Consider the following 18,392-nt stretch of genomic DNA (forward strand, 5'->3'; position numbering starts at 1 on the left):
TATATAACCCCTCGCGGAAAGAAAGCGGGAGACTCCGGGGAACACAAAACGTCAGGGACGCCCCCTCAACCCAAGGCCTGCATTGGCCACGGGTGAAAGGCCGCCTAGCCCCACCGAGACCCCGCCCCCAGTTGCCCTAGGGCGCTCCCCTCCCCCCTTGTCTTTTCTCTCTCTTCCTTTTGCCCTTTGATTTGCTCTCTTGACACCCGCTTCGCCAGACGCATTTTAGCCGTCTGCCTCCCGTCCTATATGCCCTCCTATTCCAGAATACACCGGGCGCTACTTAAAAATATATAGTAACAAGAATTATAATAGATCCACACCAGCGGACTGGTTCTGACCCTCGCAATGCTCTCTGGCTTGTTTCTTGGCTGCCAAAAACCTTCTAAGCTCTCGACCGTCGTGAGAAAAGGAAACGCTGCCTCCTGACTTCCCCGTTGCTGGCTGCATTTAAGGGGAGGGGCGGCTCCTGGGAATTATAGTCTAGCCCATGGGTAGGCAAACTAAGGCCCGGGGGCCGGATCCGGCCAAATCGCCTTCTAAATCCGGCCCGCAGACGGTCTGGGAACCAGTGTCTTTTTACATGAGTAGAATGTGTCCTTTTATTTAAAAGGCATCTCTGGGTTATTTGTGGGGCATATGAATTCGTTCGTTTTATTTATTTTTTCAAAATATAGCCCGGCCCCCCACAAAGTCTGAGGGACAGTGGACCGGCCCCCTGCTGAAAAAGTTTGCTGGCCCCCTGCGCCCAAAGTCCTAGGACCCTTGATAATCTACAGTTCCCAGCACCCATCGGAGGAAGCCATGCGCTTTAAACGCGCGGCGTGCCGGCCACCCACAGTCTTCGCCGCCTCCTTTGGCGACCCCAAGTCATCCGGAGTGGATCCAGAGGGTGCGAGAGTGGGAGCCCTCGGTGGGCTCTTTCGCCCCATTTGCCAGGCCCAGGTTGAGGCCGAGGGAGAGGGAGGGGTTCTCCCAGGTCTGCCTGACCTGCAGTCGCCAGGAGGTGGGGGAGATCAGGGAAGCCGTCCCCCGACTTCGCGCTATGGCGCACGCTTCCTTCTCGCCTTTCTGTCAACAGGGGCGGAGGAGGGACGCGCGCTCTGGCTGGCCGCGAATCATCTCGAGTCGCTGAGCTTTGATCAATCCGAACTAATTACCCCCGAGTCTTAATTAAAGTCTTTAGCAGTTGGATCAGCGCTTTGGCAAGCGGACAGGAAGGAGCGCTTGGCAGTTCGACGACACTCGCGTCGGGCGGAGCCTCGCAAGCAAAGGGCGGCGGCCGGGAGGCCTCGCAGCTCCGACGGCGAAGCCCAGCGGCTCCCCTGGTGCCGATCCACGACCCGTTCTCTCCCTCCCCGCCACTTCGAGTCGCCAAGAAGCCAACGCACTCTGCTTGAAAGGGGCGCTTCGCCCGTTTATTTGCCACCAGATCCACCAAGTCTTTTTTTTTTTTTTTTTTTTTGGCACGTGCAATAATTATAATAATAATAATAATTCTTTTAAAAATACAACCGGGAATTTCAGATCCATACAAAACTGAAGCCAACCCCGTCCCCGTTCACAAGAGATCACGAAGGTCGAGGAAAGTTGGCGATGGTTCGGGATGAGGCACAAGGGAGGGAGAAGGAGGAGTAGGAGGGAGAAGACCGTCGGGGAAAGGGGGAAATCGAGAATCCGAGATTCAGCCAGCCGGCAAAGTCAATCGACACACTTTTTTCGGGGAGGAGGGGGTTGTTATTCTATATACAGCGACCGAATTCGAGGGATGAATATCGAGCGTTGTCAGAGCCCAAAATAACACACTGTTGGATGTCGGGGAACAAGAGATCGTCTTGGGGACGCATCCAAGTAGGAGACCTTCCGTGCCAAAGGAGGGACTGGAGGGGTCTGCTATATTTTAAAAGGCGTCTCTCTCTCTCATACACGCACACAGTTAGACGAGCCACATTCTGAATTAAGGTGACACACACGACCGTGGAGCTGAGCTCAAGTGGGGTGACGCTTTCCGGACCGTCGATGGGCCGTCCTTGCAGTGCAGAGCCACCGCTGAACTTTAAAGAGACGCCGGTTCCGTTTTCTACAGCGGGGCGGGAAGGCGACTCTTTGCAAAGGGGAGATCTCGGCTGGAAGGCCGCTGCCACTTTGGGAAGGACGCAGATCTCTTCCCAAGAAAGGTCAGTCGCGCTCCCGGGGCACCGCAGATGGGTGGGACTGGGGCCTTGCGACAAGGACAGGAGGGCCTGCGACGTAAGTCAGCGTCCCTTCAGCTAGAAAACCCTTGCCACCGGTTGCTGAACCCGAGCTTAGAATATATATTTGGATAACCTTAGGCAGGGAATCCTGCATTTAAATACCCGGGACTTAACAGCCGCTGAATAAAGCGCCGGGCGCGCTGAAGTTTGAAATGGCACACGTCGAAGGTGGCATTTGAAAAGGGAGGCCCCCTCCCGCTGTTTTCGGTGGGGCAGGGTACTTAGAAGGACTCCTTTGGGCAAGGGATACCCCAGAGTTTGGGATGTGTGGGCGACGCTTTAAAATCTCTCTCACACTCTCTCTCACACTCAAGAGACACCAATTGGGCGCTGCAAGAAATTCTGGAGCGAATGGAAGTCCTTTAAAAGGAAGGGGCCTTTTCAAAAAAGGACAGGGGATTTTCATAGCAAAAGGGGGTCTCTTCCCCGCACCCCTTTTGGAGGTGAGCACCTGGCAACTCTAGGCAGACTTCCCGGCCGGGTCTCGACCCAGCTTTTTCAATAAATATACGCCCGAAGTAACGTTTCATTAGTCCTGGTTTTCTCAAAACCAGCTCCCCGGCTCACGCGGGGAGACGCGAGTCTTTCTTTCCCCGACTGTCGGGGGCAGAGAGAAAAAACAACCCAAAGCAATTTCCTTGTCTCTCTATCTTTCTCCAGCAGTCCCAGAGGGGAAGAAAAACCCGACGGCTTTCTCTGGAGGGAGCGCGGGAGAAGCGCGGACCGCCGTCGAAGTGCATGCAGAAGAAGGGCGGACGGCGGCGGTGCGCCTCACGGGCGGTGAAGCAGCATTGGCTGCGGCGGCGGCGGCTGCAGTTCTGGCTCGACGGCGCTTCGCGAGGGAGCCACGCTCGAGCCGCCGCTGCCGTTGGTGTCGTGCAGTTTGCGGACGTGCTTCTTGAGGTCAAAGTTCCTGCAGAAGCCTTTGCCGCAGGTGGGGCAGGTGAAGGGCTTGGTGTCGTTGTGGGTGTGCATGTGGAAAGTCAAGTTGTACACCTGGTGGAAGGCTTTGTTGCAGATATTGCACTTAAACTGCTTCTCGCCGCTGTGCGTCAGTTTGTGGTTCTTGTAGTTTCCTGTTTGGTGGGGAGGGGGGACACAAACAACAGGGCGAGGCGCTCAGTGAGGCACGTGGGGAGACCCTCTCCCGCCCCCCAAGCACACACAGCCCAAGCGCGCGCACACCCACACCCACACACCCCGCTTCAAACAAAAAAAAACAACAACAACACAAAACTAGCTCGGGTTAACTTCTTCGTTTGGCATTCCCGAGTCCATTCCGTCGAAAGAATTCAAATTCTTTTTAGTTTTTTCTACTTTAAAACAAGAACGAAACGAGCAATCGAACAAAAAACCACACACGCAAACAGACACCAAAATCCAAAGAAACTGAAATCTTGGGACGCTCCTGGGTAGCCGATTTGTGTGCCCAGATCCAAAACGCCGCTTATTTGGACAAAATTCCGTGAACTGACTTCCAGACTGACCTTCAGGAACCGGGGTACTCCAAATAATAAAGCGGTTTAAATCCTTTTCCTCTCCTTCTCCCTCATCCAAAATAAAATAAAATCGTTAGCCAGCGAAATCAAACCGTTTTGGGGTGGATTAAATTAGGACTGGAATAATCCACAATGCGGTACTAAACAAAATCTACGATTTTTATTTTTGAAGATTTTCTTCACAATTAATTTTTAAGATGGGAATGTTAATTCCCTGCACCTCTGCGAAGCGGAACCATCTTAATCCGAAGCGGTGCGTTGTGGATCCGGGTTTTCTTTTTGCAATTTGCATCTACAAACAAAACCGTGCAAAATATTCGGAGTTTACTCTCACAAGAGTTAACACTTTCAAGCCTATAGTTCGTTTATTTGGAAATAAGTGTCGTCGAGCTCAACTGGGTTTACTCTCAGGTAAGAGTGCAAGACATCGCTGCCTTGGGTTTCAATAATATACGCGCCGCCTCACAAGTAAGTCCCACTGGGTTCAGGAAATTGCGGCCTTATTTCCAAGCAAGCCTACGGAAATCAGTGGCACTTATTTCCGCATAAACCTGCACAAACTAAGTTGTTAATCCCAATTATCCTCACAATAATAATTGCAATCGTTCTCGCGTTTTTAAATCCACACTAACGCTTTGCCCCTCACCCCAATTAAACAGAAGTGGCCATCTCAGAAAAACAACAATTGGAGAAGCTAAATAGATATCTCTCTCTCTCTATCTTGTGCTCCTGGTTTTGTATAACAGCGGGGATCCTCCGTTCGTCTTCCCGCAACATAACACTCCAAGCTCACACAAACAATAATGCTGGCGTAACATTTTAGACACGCTTAAAAAATATCCGTTTGATACCCCTTTTAATTTTTTTTTTTTAGCATATTCGTTTTGAACATCGGACCCGGGAGGAAAAAAGGGTGTGTGCGCGCGCGCGCTGAAACAACAACGACGCCATCGAAAGCAGAGTCGTACCTTTTTGGTGAAACCCTTTCCCGCAAAACTCGCAGACGAAAGGTTTGTAGCCCGCGTGGATCCGCGTATGCGTGTTCAGCGTAGAGCTCCGGTTAAACGCTTTCCCGCACTGGTTGCATTTATGAGGCTTCTCCTGTATTTTATTTTTTTAAAATTTTAAGGAGAGACAAACGCAATCAAAAGCCAGTCCGTTTTGCAGCTTCTCTCCAAGCGGGGCACAATCCTGGCTCTCTTTTTCCCCCACCCCCCAGGACAGCAAGAACTGGGGAGGAAGGTGCTGTTTTCGCTTGGAAAGAAGATCAGCTTCCTTTGCTACCCGAGAGGACTTCGTCCTGTTAAGTTTAAACTCTGGCGGCGAGCGCCCCTCAAGTCTATTGGAGACTCGCGCGGGGTTGCGGGGAGGGAGAATACCGAAGCTGGAACTCGGAGCCTAATCGCGCTTGGTGGGATGTGAGTTTAGTCGGGCTTACTTCCGAGGAAGCGCATTTCAGGATGGTGGCCCTAGTGAAATAAACAGCCGACGGAGTGAGAGGCGGCAGTGGGGAAAAGGGAGAGAAGGGAAATTTGGAGAGGTGGCTGTCTAGGGGACAATACCCAAGCACTATTGTTGGGGAGGGGGAGAAAGGGAAAAAAGACTAGTATTTCTTCCTCCCACTCCTCTCTCTCTCTCTCTCTCTCTCTCTCTCTCTCTCTCTCTCTCTCTCTCTCACACACACACACACACACACACACACACACGACGAACAGCTCGCTTTCCAGTGCCTCCAGAAGACAAACATTCCGCACGTCGAGGAGGCAGAACAGTATAACTCAGACAGAAAGAGAGAGGCAGATGCTGGCCAGTTCGACGGACCAGGGACAGGAAGGGAGGAGGCTTGCAGAGCCACGGCGCGGAGCCGTCGGGTGGGAGCCGCGCGTGGCTGCTGGCTTTGTACGCGGCAGTCGAGAAATCCGCGCGTTTGCTGGGCGCAGAGCCGAGGGAGAGCGAACGAGAGAGTGATCGCGCGCGGTCGGTCGGTACCTGGGTGTGGATGATCTTGTGGCGACAGAGTGTGCTGGCCTGGCGAAAGCCTTTGCCGCAGACCTTGCAGACAAAGGGCCGGGCTCCCGTGTGCACCGGCATGTGGCGCGTGAGGTTGTAGTGCGCGTTGAAGACCTTGAAGGGGGAAGGGGAGGGGTCAGAAAGTGAAAGCAGAAAGAGACAAGAAACGCGATTAGAAAGGGTGCGCGAGAAAGCCAGCGCAGCAGCCGCAGCAAACAGCAGCCTCGACGGCCGCCTTGGCGGATCGGATTTGGGAGAGGGGATGGATCCGGCACTTGCCTTGCCGCAGACCTCGCAGGTGAAGACTTTAGGCTTGGCGCTGGGCGAGCCGCGGCTGAAGTCCGCCCCGACGTTCTTGAAGGGCAGCTTGTCGGTGGCCAGAAGGTGCGCAGCGGCGGCGGCAGCTGCGGCTGCGGCTGCGGCTGCCGCGCTGTGCAGCTGGGCGTGCGCCAAATCCTTGAAGGCCGGCGTCGGGTATTTGTCGGGGCCGGGCGGCAACACGTGCAGCTTGTTCCTCTCCGCCAGGTAGGCCTTGGGCGCCGTCGGAGCGTGCAAGGCGGCGGGAGAGGAGGCGTGCAGCGGCGAGCCTAGGAAATAGGAAGCCACTGGGTGGAGGCTGAGGCCCGACGGCGGCGGCGGTTGCGGCGGCTCGGTGGCGCGGCTGAAGTAGCCCAGGGTGCCCAGGGCGTGGAAGGAGGAATGGTTGACCACGCGGGGCCGGACAAGCTTGTAGTGCTGCTGCAGCGGCTGCAGGTCCCCCGACGGCGGCTTGAGGCTCAGCGCGCAACTCAAAGACGCCGCCGACGAGGAAGAAGAGGGGGAGGGCGGCAGCGGCGGGTCCATCGGGGGCTTCCTGGGCTCCGAGCCCGCCTTGGCTAAGGGCTCGTAGGCTAGCGGCACGAAAGGGATCATGCAAGGAATGGAAGATGCTAGGCTGAGCGCCGCCTCCGCCTGTTGCTGCTGCGGCTTGACGTGCTGCTCGGCGCTTTTGGGGCCCCCTCCCTGCAAGAAGTGGGGCAGCAACGGCAGGGCTTTGGGCTCCGGGGCCGTCCGGGCCATGATGCGCTCGATGGAGAATGCCAAAGGCTTGGAGGCACTCAACATGTTGGCTCGAGGAGCGGCCAGGCTCTTGGCAGCCGTCGGGGGGTGCTGCTGCTGTGGCGGCTGGCCGCTATTGTTCATGGCTGGCCGCTCGCTTGCCTGGGCGCCTCTCCAGCTGCCTTTGCCCCTCCGCAGCCCGCTCACTGAGCCGAGCCGACGGAGCCCCGCGCGGCTGCTGCCACCCGCGACGCCTCGTCCTCCGATGCCCACACCAAGCCCACCGCCGCCCTCGCCGTTTCGCTCGCCGTCTGGACCGCCTCCAGAATCGCCGACAGCTGCCTCTCCATCTCGACGGCCGGCGGCGGCACCAGCCTGCGCATCCCGACGGACTCGTGCCGGCCCATCGCCGCCTCTGCGCGCCTTTGGCGGGGGACGGTCGCCCCTGTCTGCTCCTCCTCGCCTCTCTCCCTCGTTTTCTCTCTCAATGGAAAGTGTTGGGTCAATAGCAGCAGCCACGATCCCGCCAATCGTTAACTTCCAAGAGGAGAAGGTAAACTAGATAATTGCTCAATTCGCTTCCAACAGGCATTAGGAGAAGGGGGGGGGGAGAGGAAAGTGGAACCCCCTTCCCTCCCCGCTCCCAAGATCGGGAGGCTACTTTCCATTGGCGCCCGATCCTCCTCCGCCTCCTCCCCCCGCCCAGAGGGAAGGAGGTGGCTCTCCCCTCCCCCTCCGCCTCTGGGTCTCCCCCTCCTTCTCCTCTCCCCTCCTATTATTCCCAGTCTCCTTACCTTGCACAGGCTTCAGAGGCCTCCAGATCAATGGTCTTGTTTGCCTTTAAATGACATCATCTTTTCCTTTATAATCATAAAAGGAAAGACAATTCGCGGCGTGACCTCTAAATCAGGGAAATTGGGGGGCCACGGCGATGGGCTTCTCTCGGACAAAGGAGGGGTAGTTGCGCTGCCTGCTTGTCAGTTTCAGCCCAGGCCGACATCCCCGCGCTGTGCACCTGGGCGTGCGTCTTGGCTGCTCTGCTTCTGCCCCGGGTCCGCTCCTTCTTTCCTCCCTCCCTCCCTTCCCTCCTTTCTCGGTGCCACTTCGGAGGTAGTCCTTTGGACGCCTGGCCTTTTGACAAACGCGCCGCCCTTCCCAAGGAACAAAAACGCTTCGCTTTCCCGAGGAAAAGCGCGGGGCTGTCGGCGGCGGCTGCAGCTCCGAGCGGGTGTTAGACGGGGCGTCCCAGTGTAGACGGGCAAGCCGGATGCAAAGGAGGAAGCCGTCGGGGAGACCCAGGTTTCCGGAGCGTTGAGGATGATGGCCTCGCCCAAGACCAAACTTTCAATAGCTATTCAAGCAAGGGCGACCCCAACCACTGCAAATTGGGGGTGGGGAGAGACAGACGGCAAAATGCCCAGCGCGAAAACCAGAGGTCAGCTCTCCCAGCGAGAACTCGGGAGGCTACAGTGAGAGATCACACTGAAATCAACGAGGAAGAGGTGGTTCCCCCACCGCCGTCGATTTTGATGGCTCCAGATTGCTCACCCAGCGAGTAAGGGAATTTCTGGAGTCATTTCGCCCATCTCACCTCAGACTGGGCTTTCAGTCCAACCTGCTTTCTAGAGGCTGCTTAGCAACACAGCCTCGCTGTGCTCTAAATAGCGAGGTGTTCCTTCAAAGGAACCTGTCGGAGCTTTTGGTACTTTTCAGAGCTCCCGGGAACAAACTAGCGTTTAGCTTTAAACCAGATTCATTAACCAAACAGAAACCACGCGGATTCTCTTAGGTTTAAAAGAGAAACAGATCTCGGTTCTCTCGCTTGTGAGTTGCTAAACGTAGCCAGCTCCGGCTGAATGGCGCGGGAGCGAGCGAGGCTTTGCCGTCGGAAGACACCCTCCACCCTTCAAATTTGGAACGAGCCCAAGGAAGTGAATTGCAGGGCTATTACAGGGCCGTTTCGGGGCAAATTGGTTTGGAGCCTCTCCGCTTTCAGATGACCCACTAATTAACGACAAATCTCTCTTTCGGTCCCCGGGGCCAAGGGCTATGTAAACAGGCCGGGGAAGGCGCGGGCTTGGATTTCCTCCGCCGAGAGGACGCAAACCGGCAGCAGAATGCGGATTTGGCTTGTGTATTAAATCCATTGTTTCCTAATAGCTTCACAGCATCCTCAGCACAAAGGAATGAATTAAGGAAAAAAACACACCCACCGATTGTACGGGACAAAAAAACAAAATCAAACAAACAAACAAACCACCAACAAACGCTCCAAAAACGATCGCGACGCATTAAGCTTTGTAACTCAAGTGGGACTAGAGAGGCGTGGAATATTTCTTTCCTTTCCACATACCCGTCCCATGCCCCCCGCGAGTGGCTGGTCCCGTGCCCCACAGGAGAAATGCCGTAAAGCTCTTCGCGGGTGCTTCTCTTTTAAGGGCATTTGGGATAAGAATTCTATGTATTCATTCCTTCCTTTATTGCATGCCTACCCCCACCCTTTTTCGTCAAGGAGCTCGAGGGGGCGCACACGGTTCGCCCCCTCCTCATTCCATCCCCACAACTAGAATATACGCGACCACCGTCGTCAGGCTGGCCTCTTAAATACATCACGGCAGAATCCCCCTCCCTAGCATTTAATGGGACTCGTGGGCAGCTCCGCGTTAGCTCGGATCCGTCGAAAGACCGTGCAGATCTAACGAGACGCGGCAAGCCCTTTCCATCCGACGCCCAATGAGTCCTGCATTTACTCCCTTCCAGCGGGGAGGTGGGGTTTTTCTCCCTGGGAACCCTTCCCCACAGCAGATGGGTTGGCGCAAAAGTTCTCTCCCCCGAGGGAAGCTCAGGTTCCCTTCCCGAGGCAGACGCCAGACGGGCGCAGTTGTGGCGCGAGGGGGCAAACCAGGCTGGTTTCAGCGTACAGGTGAACCGGCTCACCTGGGCGACAAGGAAACATTTTGATCACTTATCTTCCTCCTATTATATTTAATCTGTTTATTATTTAATAAAAATATCTTATCTGCCCGACTCCCCATTTACTTCTGGGGCACCTCGCCGCGTCCTCCATCAATCCCGCGCCATCGAATTTTAAAGGGGACGGATTTGGCCCCTCGCCTCCTCGGCTGGGAACTATTTCAGGAGAAGCTTTCGCTTCCTTAGCGCCTCAACAGCTGGCTCGCTCCTGGTCTTTCTGAGATCGACTTTTCTCTGACATGTGTTTGGGAGGAGGCGAAACGACACGCCGCGTCGTCGCTGGAGCGTAGGAAACCGGGTCCCAAAGCGGCAATTACTGGCTCTGCCGTTAAGACAACGCCGGACTGAGGAGGAGTTTGGGCAATCTAGCGCCGGATTCTGGTTTTACAGTGAAAAGAAAGAGTGTGAGAGAGAAAGAGCCAGAGAGTAAAGAGAACAGACTAGGCTGAAATGGAAAGTGTCACCGGGAAGGGAAAAGATCTCCCTTTCCAAGCCGAATTCACGCTACAATGCAGCGTTACTTCGGAATGCTTCTCCGAAGCACTTCTGCCCTTGAAATTCTCCAAAGTTAGGCAACAGCCCTAAATGCATAAACTTGGGAGTAAGTCCCTCCTGGAAGCTGATGGGACTGTAAGTGCGTAGGATCGCTCTGAGCAAGTGCGCAGAATTCCAGTCACGCGTGGTCATCCTAAACTGGTTGATTGAAAAGGAAATCCTCTTGCGTTCTGTAAGAACTTGTCAGTATAGAATTGCAGCTGGATCGTAGGCAAGTTTGTGTAGAAGTTCAGGCCCATCATGTCCAGCCGGGCTGGCTCTCAACCTAAAGAACCGCAGCTTTCTGCATCGGAGGAAGCGAAACCTGTCATCTTATATATGCCTTTGGTTTTTCAAGGCACCACAACTATAAAATGTCTCCATCCTAACTAAGCTTGTTTCCTCGGAAGATAGGTCTGCCAGAGCCAGTGGATTAGCTGCGCGCAAACTTGCGCGCTGGCTCACCAGTCAATCCGTTTGCTCTCTTATCCTAAAGCCGGCTCTTTACTGTATCTCGAAGTACGTGCCCATTGCCCAGAGTCTTGAGTCTGACTCATCAGCGAGGATGTGAGGTGCGGACGTTTTAAAGAGCGACCCGGTCACCACCAGTAACATCGATCCTTACAGTTTTGCTAGAGAATCCGGAAAGAAAAGTAGCGCCAGATTCTACCAGAAACGGCCCAGAGAAGGATTGCTTGGCAATGTGCCCTCTACCCAAGCCCAAACCAGGAGCGGGTCGCTTCTCCTGGGCAGGCAAATCAGACGAACTCCAAAATCTTCTTCCAAGGGAAAGAAGAAACGAGGAAGACCGGAAGCCTAGGCCAGGGGTGCTTAAGGTCGCAGAAAAACCCTCCCCGTTTCAGGGAGAGAATAATTCAGGCGCCACCTGCACTAGACATTTAAATCAGTATCATACCCCTCTAAACAATCAGAGTTTCCCACGAAAAACCCTGGGAACTGTGGTTCCTTAAGCATGCTGAGAGTTGTCAGGAGACTCCTATTCCCGTTTCCTAGGGTGCTTTAACATCTCTCTCGCTAGGAAATTCTGGGAATTGTAGTTCTGGGAGGGGACTGCCGCACAACTTTCAGCACCCTTAAGGAACTACAATTCCCAGAATTCTTGCGGGGAAGCCGTAGCAGTTTAAAGCTGTATGATAATGCTTTAAATGTCTAGTGCAGAATGGGCCCGTGTTAAAGCGACTCTTTTAGGAGACGGAAGGGATGATTTCAGACTAAAGCGATCTACTTTTTTAATTTTAAAACAGAAAGCTAGAACTGCCCAGATCCACCAAGTGGAGTTTGGTGCAAAAGACATACACTTAACAGAGATTCCCAAACTGTGGCCATTGGCTAGGTTTGCCATACCTCAGGAAAATCCCTGAGATGTCCTAGTTTTCGGGTGTAAAAATGGCGTCAGGGGGAAATTTTGCCCAATTGGCAAAATGTCAGGAAAAATCCCGATGGAAAAAACAGCGCAAGCAGCTCCAAAGGCATAATATCACTATTTTTTTGTTTGTTCCCAAAAATAAAAGCTCAACAATGTCGGTGGTTTCCTTAAAGAAGCTCAAGAATTTTACTTTTTGAAATATGGCAACCTACCATTGGAACACGAGACAAGCTTCATTCAGGACATGCCTGTGAATTTAGGGTCGAAGACAGTATTGCATTTTATTGTATTACAGTTTGGAGTCTGCAATTAACTGCAATGTATAAGAAACTGAAGAAGCACGGACAATGCAAAATCGCACAGCATGTAACAGAGCGCATTGCCGCGGCTGCTACAACAGGCAGAAAGGTCCGTCAAGCCCCCCCAGCAATTTTCAAGTGGTCTGTGGGGCAGAAAGGTCTGGGAACCCCTGACTTCGAATGAAAGAAGCCTGAACGTCGGAATTCGTTCTGAGTACTAGAACTGAATTGAACTCCCAGCCCTTCAACACACCCAAATACAGCCTTTGTTATCCGCCCCCCTGCGCCTTTCTAAATTACGTATCTTATGTAACCTGGAGGGGGAGAGAAGAGGAAAGCAGCTTTATCTGCGCTCCACGTACAGACCGAGTCCAGCCAGATTGACTCCGAAATAAGCCCCAGTGAGCACAACGGGTCTCACCCAGAACTAACATTCTCTTGTTGCATGGTTCCACGGAAGTTGTGTCTCGCTTTACGTCGTCTCTCTCTCTCTCTCTCTCCTGCTTTTCTTGCTCACTTACATCTACTTGTGGTCGAAGCCCTCTCCCTCTGGGCTTTTCATTAGCAGGCAAACGCATCGCAACCTCAGGGCAATATCTGAACCCAGAGGCGATTAGATCGCCAATATCACCAAAGGCACGAGCTTCGCGCCGCTTCCCATCGCGGGCAGCTGGGAATCCGAAGGAGCGCGCCCCGTCGAGTCGGAAGGGCCGCTTTCTGCCCAGGGTGTGGGCGAGACCTCGCCTTCCGAGGGGGTAACCTGAACTTGACATCTACGCTTCTGGTGAAGGATCGCATAACCGCCTTTTCCCACTTGGTGGGGGCATTCCCCCCCCCCATTGCCTAAAGACAGCGCGGATAGCGGTTAGAGCGCCTGGGAGAGCAGGGCTCAAATCCCTACTTGCCAGGAAGCTCACTGGGTGACCTTGGGCCAGTGTCTCAGCCTAACCTACCACAAAGGGTTGTTGTGGAGAGCGGGAGAATCCTGTACGCCAACTCGAGGAAAATGTGGGATAGAAATGCCATCAATAAAAACTATTAAAATGGCCCGCCAGATGTTTTGGGACTACAACTCCCATAATCCCTGACCACTGGTCCTGTTAACTAGGGATGATGGGATTTGTAGTCCCAAAGCATCTGGAGGACCGAGTTTGCCTATGCCTGAAATAGAGGACGTTTCTAGGATTTGTGGAACCCCAGATGTGAGGCAAAGGGGCAAGGCCCCATTCTCATTTGTTTAGGGAGAAACTTTTAGCTGTTTGTATGAAGTATTTACTTTGCCCCCTTCCAGAAATAAAAATAAATTCCGGATGCCCATGCCCAGTTCTAATCTTCCACACAATAACCTTGGGCTATGGCAGCAAGAGGAAACTTTCTGCAAGGTTCCCAGCCTCTCAGCGAGACAGAGGAGTGGTGAGGTGGGTGGCTGGGTATTTATTGCCCCCCCCCTTTGGAAAGCCAGTTCCGTCAAAGCAAGAAATAAACGCCTTCGCCTTCTCTCAAAGTCAAAAGGCAGCGGAAACGCACGTCTAGTCCACGTCGAAGAGGAAATTGGCAAGCCTGAACGCTGCACCTGAACTCCATCTGTCCAGCTCCTCTCAGGGAAAGAATTGCTCCACTGTGGAAGTGCATGGTGAGAAATAAGCCCTATCCAAAGCAGCAGCAGCAGCAGCAAAAAAAACAGAAACAAAAAACCCCCAAAACCCAGCGCTGCGTGCGCTAAAATATGTGTATTTGTGAAAGGCGAGCTGAATTTACGCACTTGCATCTGAGTTCTACAATAAAGGTAAAAGCAATCCCGCTGTTGCAAATAAGTAAGAGAGAGAGAGAGAGTGTGTGTGTGTATTTCCCCTGCTGCAGAATGTGTGAGAGTCCACAGTGAACCGCCGGCCCTGTTACCCCGATCCAGCTGCGGGAGAGAGGTCTGCGCTTTTGACACGGTTTCACCTGCCCCGGTTGATCCAGGCGCGCCTTCGGAGCGCATCAACGGCTGTCAGGCCCAGGTCGCCAGACGCGCGTTCGCAAAAGGCTCTGAAACCCAGAGAGGATTGAAAGGCAAACTAAACAGAGCCGATGCAGCGATTGCTGCGCTTTTGGAAACCCAGCCCCTCACGAACCACCTGCTAACCAAGCCGGACCACAGAGCCTGCAAAAGACATATTTCCTTGGGCGCTTGGTTCCGCGTAAGCGTGAGCATGAACTCAGACTTGCAGCCGTCCGGAGAGATTTAGAGATTGGGCTCCAGACAAAGGGGTGAGAGGGTGGAGGGGAAAAACCACACGAACACACACAAATGACGATCCACGGGACAATAAACTTCAGGACTTTCATGCAGTGTATAAAATAAAATGGCGTGCTCATGAAACTGTGGATGGCACTAAATCACTAAGTCACAAACGCTGAAGCGTGGACAACAGAAATCGGCCCTGCCAGCCCTTACAGAAGAACCAACATTCATTTTCCTCTGCTCAGGGCGCGGAACATGTCACTGCCCGCCTACGTTTGAAGGCATCATTTATAATCGTCATTCTCACTCGGATACCTATTTAGACATATGGGCTACTAATTTATGTTTCAAGTCAGAACTGATGGAATATTCCCATCGTTAATGTCAGCTGGCACAAAAAACCTGCTCTATTTGTAACGATATTTGTTTTTTTTTAAAAAAAATAATGTTAAAGGGGGTCCCCAGTGCTTTTTTCTGGAGAAAAAGGTGGGGGAACTCACCAATAAGTATGCTTATTACCAGCCCAGTAACAGTGCCAGTCCAACCACCCCCTGCCAGTGGCGAAATATAAGATATTATTAATAATTTGGATTAGAAATTGTCAAAACTTTGATTACAGATATGGGTGGATTTTTGGCTCAGGCATTGGGTGTATATTCCAGCACCCCCAGGCAAAATAAATAAATAAAATAATTATTTAATTGAAAAAAGGTTAGGGAACTCAGACCCCCCCCCCACCAGGTCCTGCTCAAAAAATCCCCTTCTCCCATGCAATACATTTTGTTCTGCTTGAGTTGGAGCAGCAATCCTCATAGGATTCAAGGCTGACCAAATTATTTTGGCCCTGGGGCAATAAATCACCCATATCACAATCAGTGGCCACTGCAGCCAGGAACCTCCACTCTAATGAGAGTTGCTACCATCTTGTCTTGTAAGAAATCACTGCAATTTGGGCATTTGAAAGGCAGCAGTGGCAGGACATTTTCTGGACCAGCGCTGGCTGCTGACGTGGGTCTTGCAGCATGGCCTTAAAAGATCTCAGCCAGTTTTCAACACATTAATGCATCGCTTATGTAGTTTAAAATTGGCTTTCTTGGTCCCCTTGATGTCCCCTAGACATCCGTACTCGGCAGCACATTCCATTGAGATCAATAGCACCTCCTCCCAAGTAAACGCGGTGCAGATCAAGGGATCAGCTATGACTGTCAGTAAGTCCCATGCCAGTCTCAACCCTGCTAATGTCATATTCCCAGGGAATATTCAGGTCAAGTATACTTCTGTCAATATCCCCTGTATCAATAACAACTCTCTCACGGATACTGCTCACTGCCAGCCACTCTCTAGTCTAAAGCCACTCTAGGTGATGGATTCACTGAATAAGTGACCATGCTCTTGTCCCTTTACCAGGTATGCAGGAGAGGGGATTTCTACACTTGCTGAAATATGATTATGATTTACAAAATGCCTTATACCCAAAGGTCTTAGGCACCTTACACGGTAAACAAATATTTCAAACATAAAACAGTGATAACTAAACGATCATACGAAACAACCCCCACAAAAACACATTCCCCCCTCCATAAAATTGGTACCCTCTCCTGTTATATATCAGACATCTATTATGTCTTCTGCATCTGCTGAAGACATTTATCCTTCAACAAGCCACCCAATTAGCTTGTTGACTCTGTATTGGCTATGAAATTGTTGTCATATATGAATTAGTACCTAAATACACAGTATATATGTGTGTGTTATGAAATAGCTTCAAGATATTTCATTTAATTCATGAATTGCTTCCTATGAAGTGATAATGAGGCCATCGCAAAGCAATCACCATAAAACAGCAAGCAGTTAAAAAACGTTCACTGAACAAGAGAGAGACAGACAGACTGACAGACCATTCAAATGCTTAGGCGTATTAAAGAAGACTTAGCCTGTTGCAAATGCGATGCTAGACTTTGACACAACAATTAAAGGGGCGGGAACTTCCCTGCAATCCTTCCCTAACAAACAGGCAAGGATTGGATGTTCTCTGCAGGCATATGTGACAACTCCCAGTGAATATGGTGGGGCCAAAGCTGGAAGGCTGAGGTATTGAGAAGTGATGTTTTAAACCAAGCAGCTCTCACAACTCAGGGTGAAATGCTCAGCACACTTTTGTTGTTGTTTAGTCGTTTAGTCGTGTCTGACTCTTCGTGACCCCATGGACCAGAGCACGCCAGGCACTCCTGTCTTCCACTGCCTCCCACAGTTTGGTCAAACTCATGCTGGTAGCTTTGAGAACACCATCTAACCATCTCATCCTCTGTCGTCCCCTTCTCCTTGTGCCCTCAATCTTTCCCAACATCAGGGTCTTTTCCAGGGAGTCTTCTCTTCTCATGAGGTGGCCAGAGTATTGGAGCATCAGCTTCACGATCTGTCCTTCCAGTGAGCACTCAGGGCTGATTTCCTTCAGAATGGATAGGTTTGATCTTCTTGCAGTCCATGGGACTCTCAAGAGTCTCCCCTCCAGCACCATAATTCAAAAGCATCAATTCTTTGGTGATCAGCCTTCTTTATGGTCCAGCTCTCACTTCCATACATCACTACAGGGAAAACCATAGCTTTAGGTGGTAAAACCCTAATATAACTCAGTGGAGCTTGTTTCCAAACACAGGTTCTGCTGATAGTCAGTCCTCCTTATCAGGCTTCTAGTTTCCTCTTCTTTTGCATCTAGACACCCCAGATGCAATCCTGGCTGCAATGTAACACTCCCTTGAATGGCCACACATCAGTGAATGGCAAATGCTGACTTGCAGGTGTTCCTCTCAACAACCCCGAGACACAGCTCTTCTGAGACGATACTAGAAAAATGAATTTTTGACTAATGCAGACATGATGACTTCAATTCCAACCAAGCTTTCTCTCTCACGCACTCTTCTTGCTTTGCTTGATAAAGACTTCTAGAAGACACAAAGGCTTGCTCTCTATCATAAGGCATTTTGGTTGGTCATAACAAAGGGTGTTGTTGTTTTTTAATCGTTCAAAAGAAAAGTGACATTTTGTTTTATTTAACAAAACTTACATTCTGCCTGAGTGTAAGAAAATCTCTAAGCGCTTTACAGAAAAGAGAGAAAAATCTCTAAGTGGTTTATTTTATAAAATATATTTAAAATTTTTTGAAAATATAAAAATGGTTGATAAAAATATATACAGAAAATATTCAAAAATGATTAAGATCAACAGGAGCTAAAAAGAAATAAAAACACATGTAACATCTATATGTCTGCATGCTTAAGCAGGCACCAAGAAGAGAAGAGAAGGTACAGTGGTACCTCGGGTTAAGAACTTAATTCGTTCTGGAGATCTGTTCTTAACCTGAAACTGTTCTTAACCTGAAGCACCACTTTAGCTAATGGGGCCTCCTGCTGCCACTGCGCCGCCAGAGCACGATTTCTGTTCTCATCCTGAAGCAATGTTCTTAACCTGAGGTAGTATTTCTGGGTTAGCGGAGTCTGTAACCTGAAGTGTATGTAACCTGAAGCGTATGTAACCCGAGGTACCACTGTACCTCCCTCCCTGATGTCAATAGACAGGGAGTTCCAAAGTGTGGGTGCTGTGACACCAAAATATAAATTTATGACACATGTTAATCAAGTATTATGTGGCCCCTAGAACAGTGCCGGTTTGGCAGATTGTAGTGGTCAAGAGGGCATTTATACAGTACAGTGGTACCTTGGGTAAAGAATTTAATTTGTTCCGGAGGTCCGTTCTTAACCTGAAACTGTTCTTAACCTGAAGCACCACTTTAGCTAATGGGGCCTCCTGCTGCCACCACGCCGCTGGGGCATGATTTCTGTTCTCATCCTGAAGCAAAGTTCTTAACCCGAGGTACTATTTCTGGGTTAGCAGAGTCTGTAACCTGAAGCATATGCGACCCAAGATACCACTGTAAGTTGATCCTGCAACAAAACTGGTCCCAAGTCATTTAGGGCTTTATATAAGATTAGTAAACCCTTGAACCTGGGCCAGTAGCAACTGGACAATCAGTGCACATCTCTGAGCAGCGGTGTTGCATGCTGGCAGAGTCTTACTGTGTCACGAAACAATGCAAAGTGAATTACTATGTCGCCAAAGGATGCATGTACAAAAAGTGTGTCACCAACATGAACAGTTTGGAAAGCTCTGGTC

At 51.2% G+C, this 18,392-nt stretch overlaps 1 protein-coding gene across 2 annotated transcripts; it reads right to left on the minus strand.

Annotated features, from left to right (window-relative positions):
* Window positions 1-1,459: 1,459 nt before the first annotated feature.
* FEZF1 (FEZ family zinc finger 1) lies at window positions 1,460-9,921 on the minus strand. 2 transcript variants are annotated; one of them, XM_081211911.1, is made up of 5 exons: window positions 7,597-9,921; window positions 6,044-7,339; window positions 5,744-5,878; window positions 4,723-4,855; window positions 1,460-3,331 (listed from the first exon to the last, which is right to left on the minus strand). In XM_081211911.1, exons 2-5 carry the CDS (start codon window positions 6,944-6,946, stop codon window positions 3,027-3,029), a joined length of 1,476 nt encoding a protein of 491 aa, XP_081068037.1. In that variant the 5' UTR covers window positions 6,947-7,339; window positions 7,597-9,921; the 3' UTR covers window positions 1,460-3,026. The 2 variants fall into 2 exon arrangements, with proteins under 2 accessions (XP_081068037.1, XP_081068036.1); XM_081211910.1 differs by having other exon boundaries at window positions 6,044-9,921.
* Between the last annotated feature and the right edge of the window lie 8,471 nt (window positions 9,922-18,392).

The sequence above is a fragment of the Podarcis bocagei genome (genome assembly GCF_964188305.1).
Source record: "Podarcis bocagei genome assembly, chromosome: 10".
NCBI classification, from domain to species: Eukaryota; Metazoa; Chordata; class Lepidosauria; order Squamata; family Lacertidae; genus Podarcis; species Podarcis bocagei.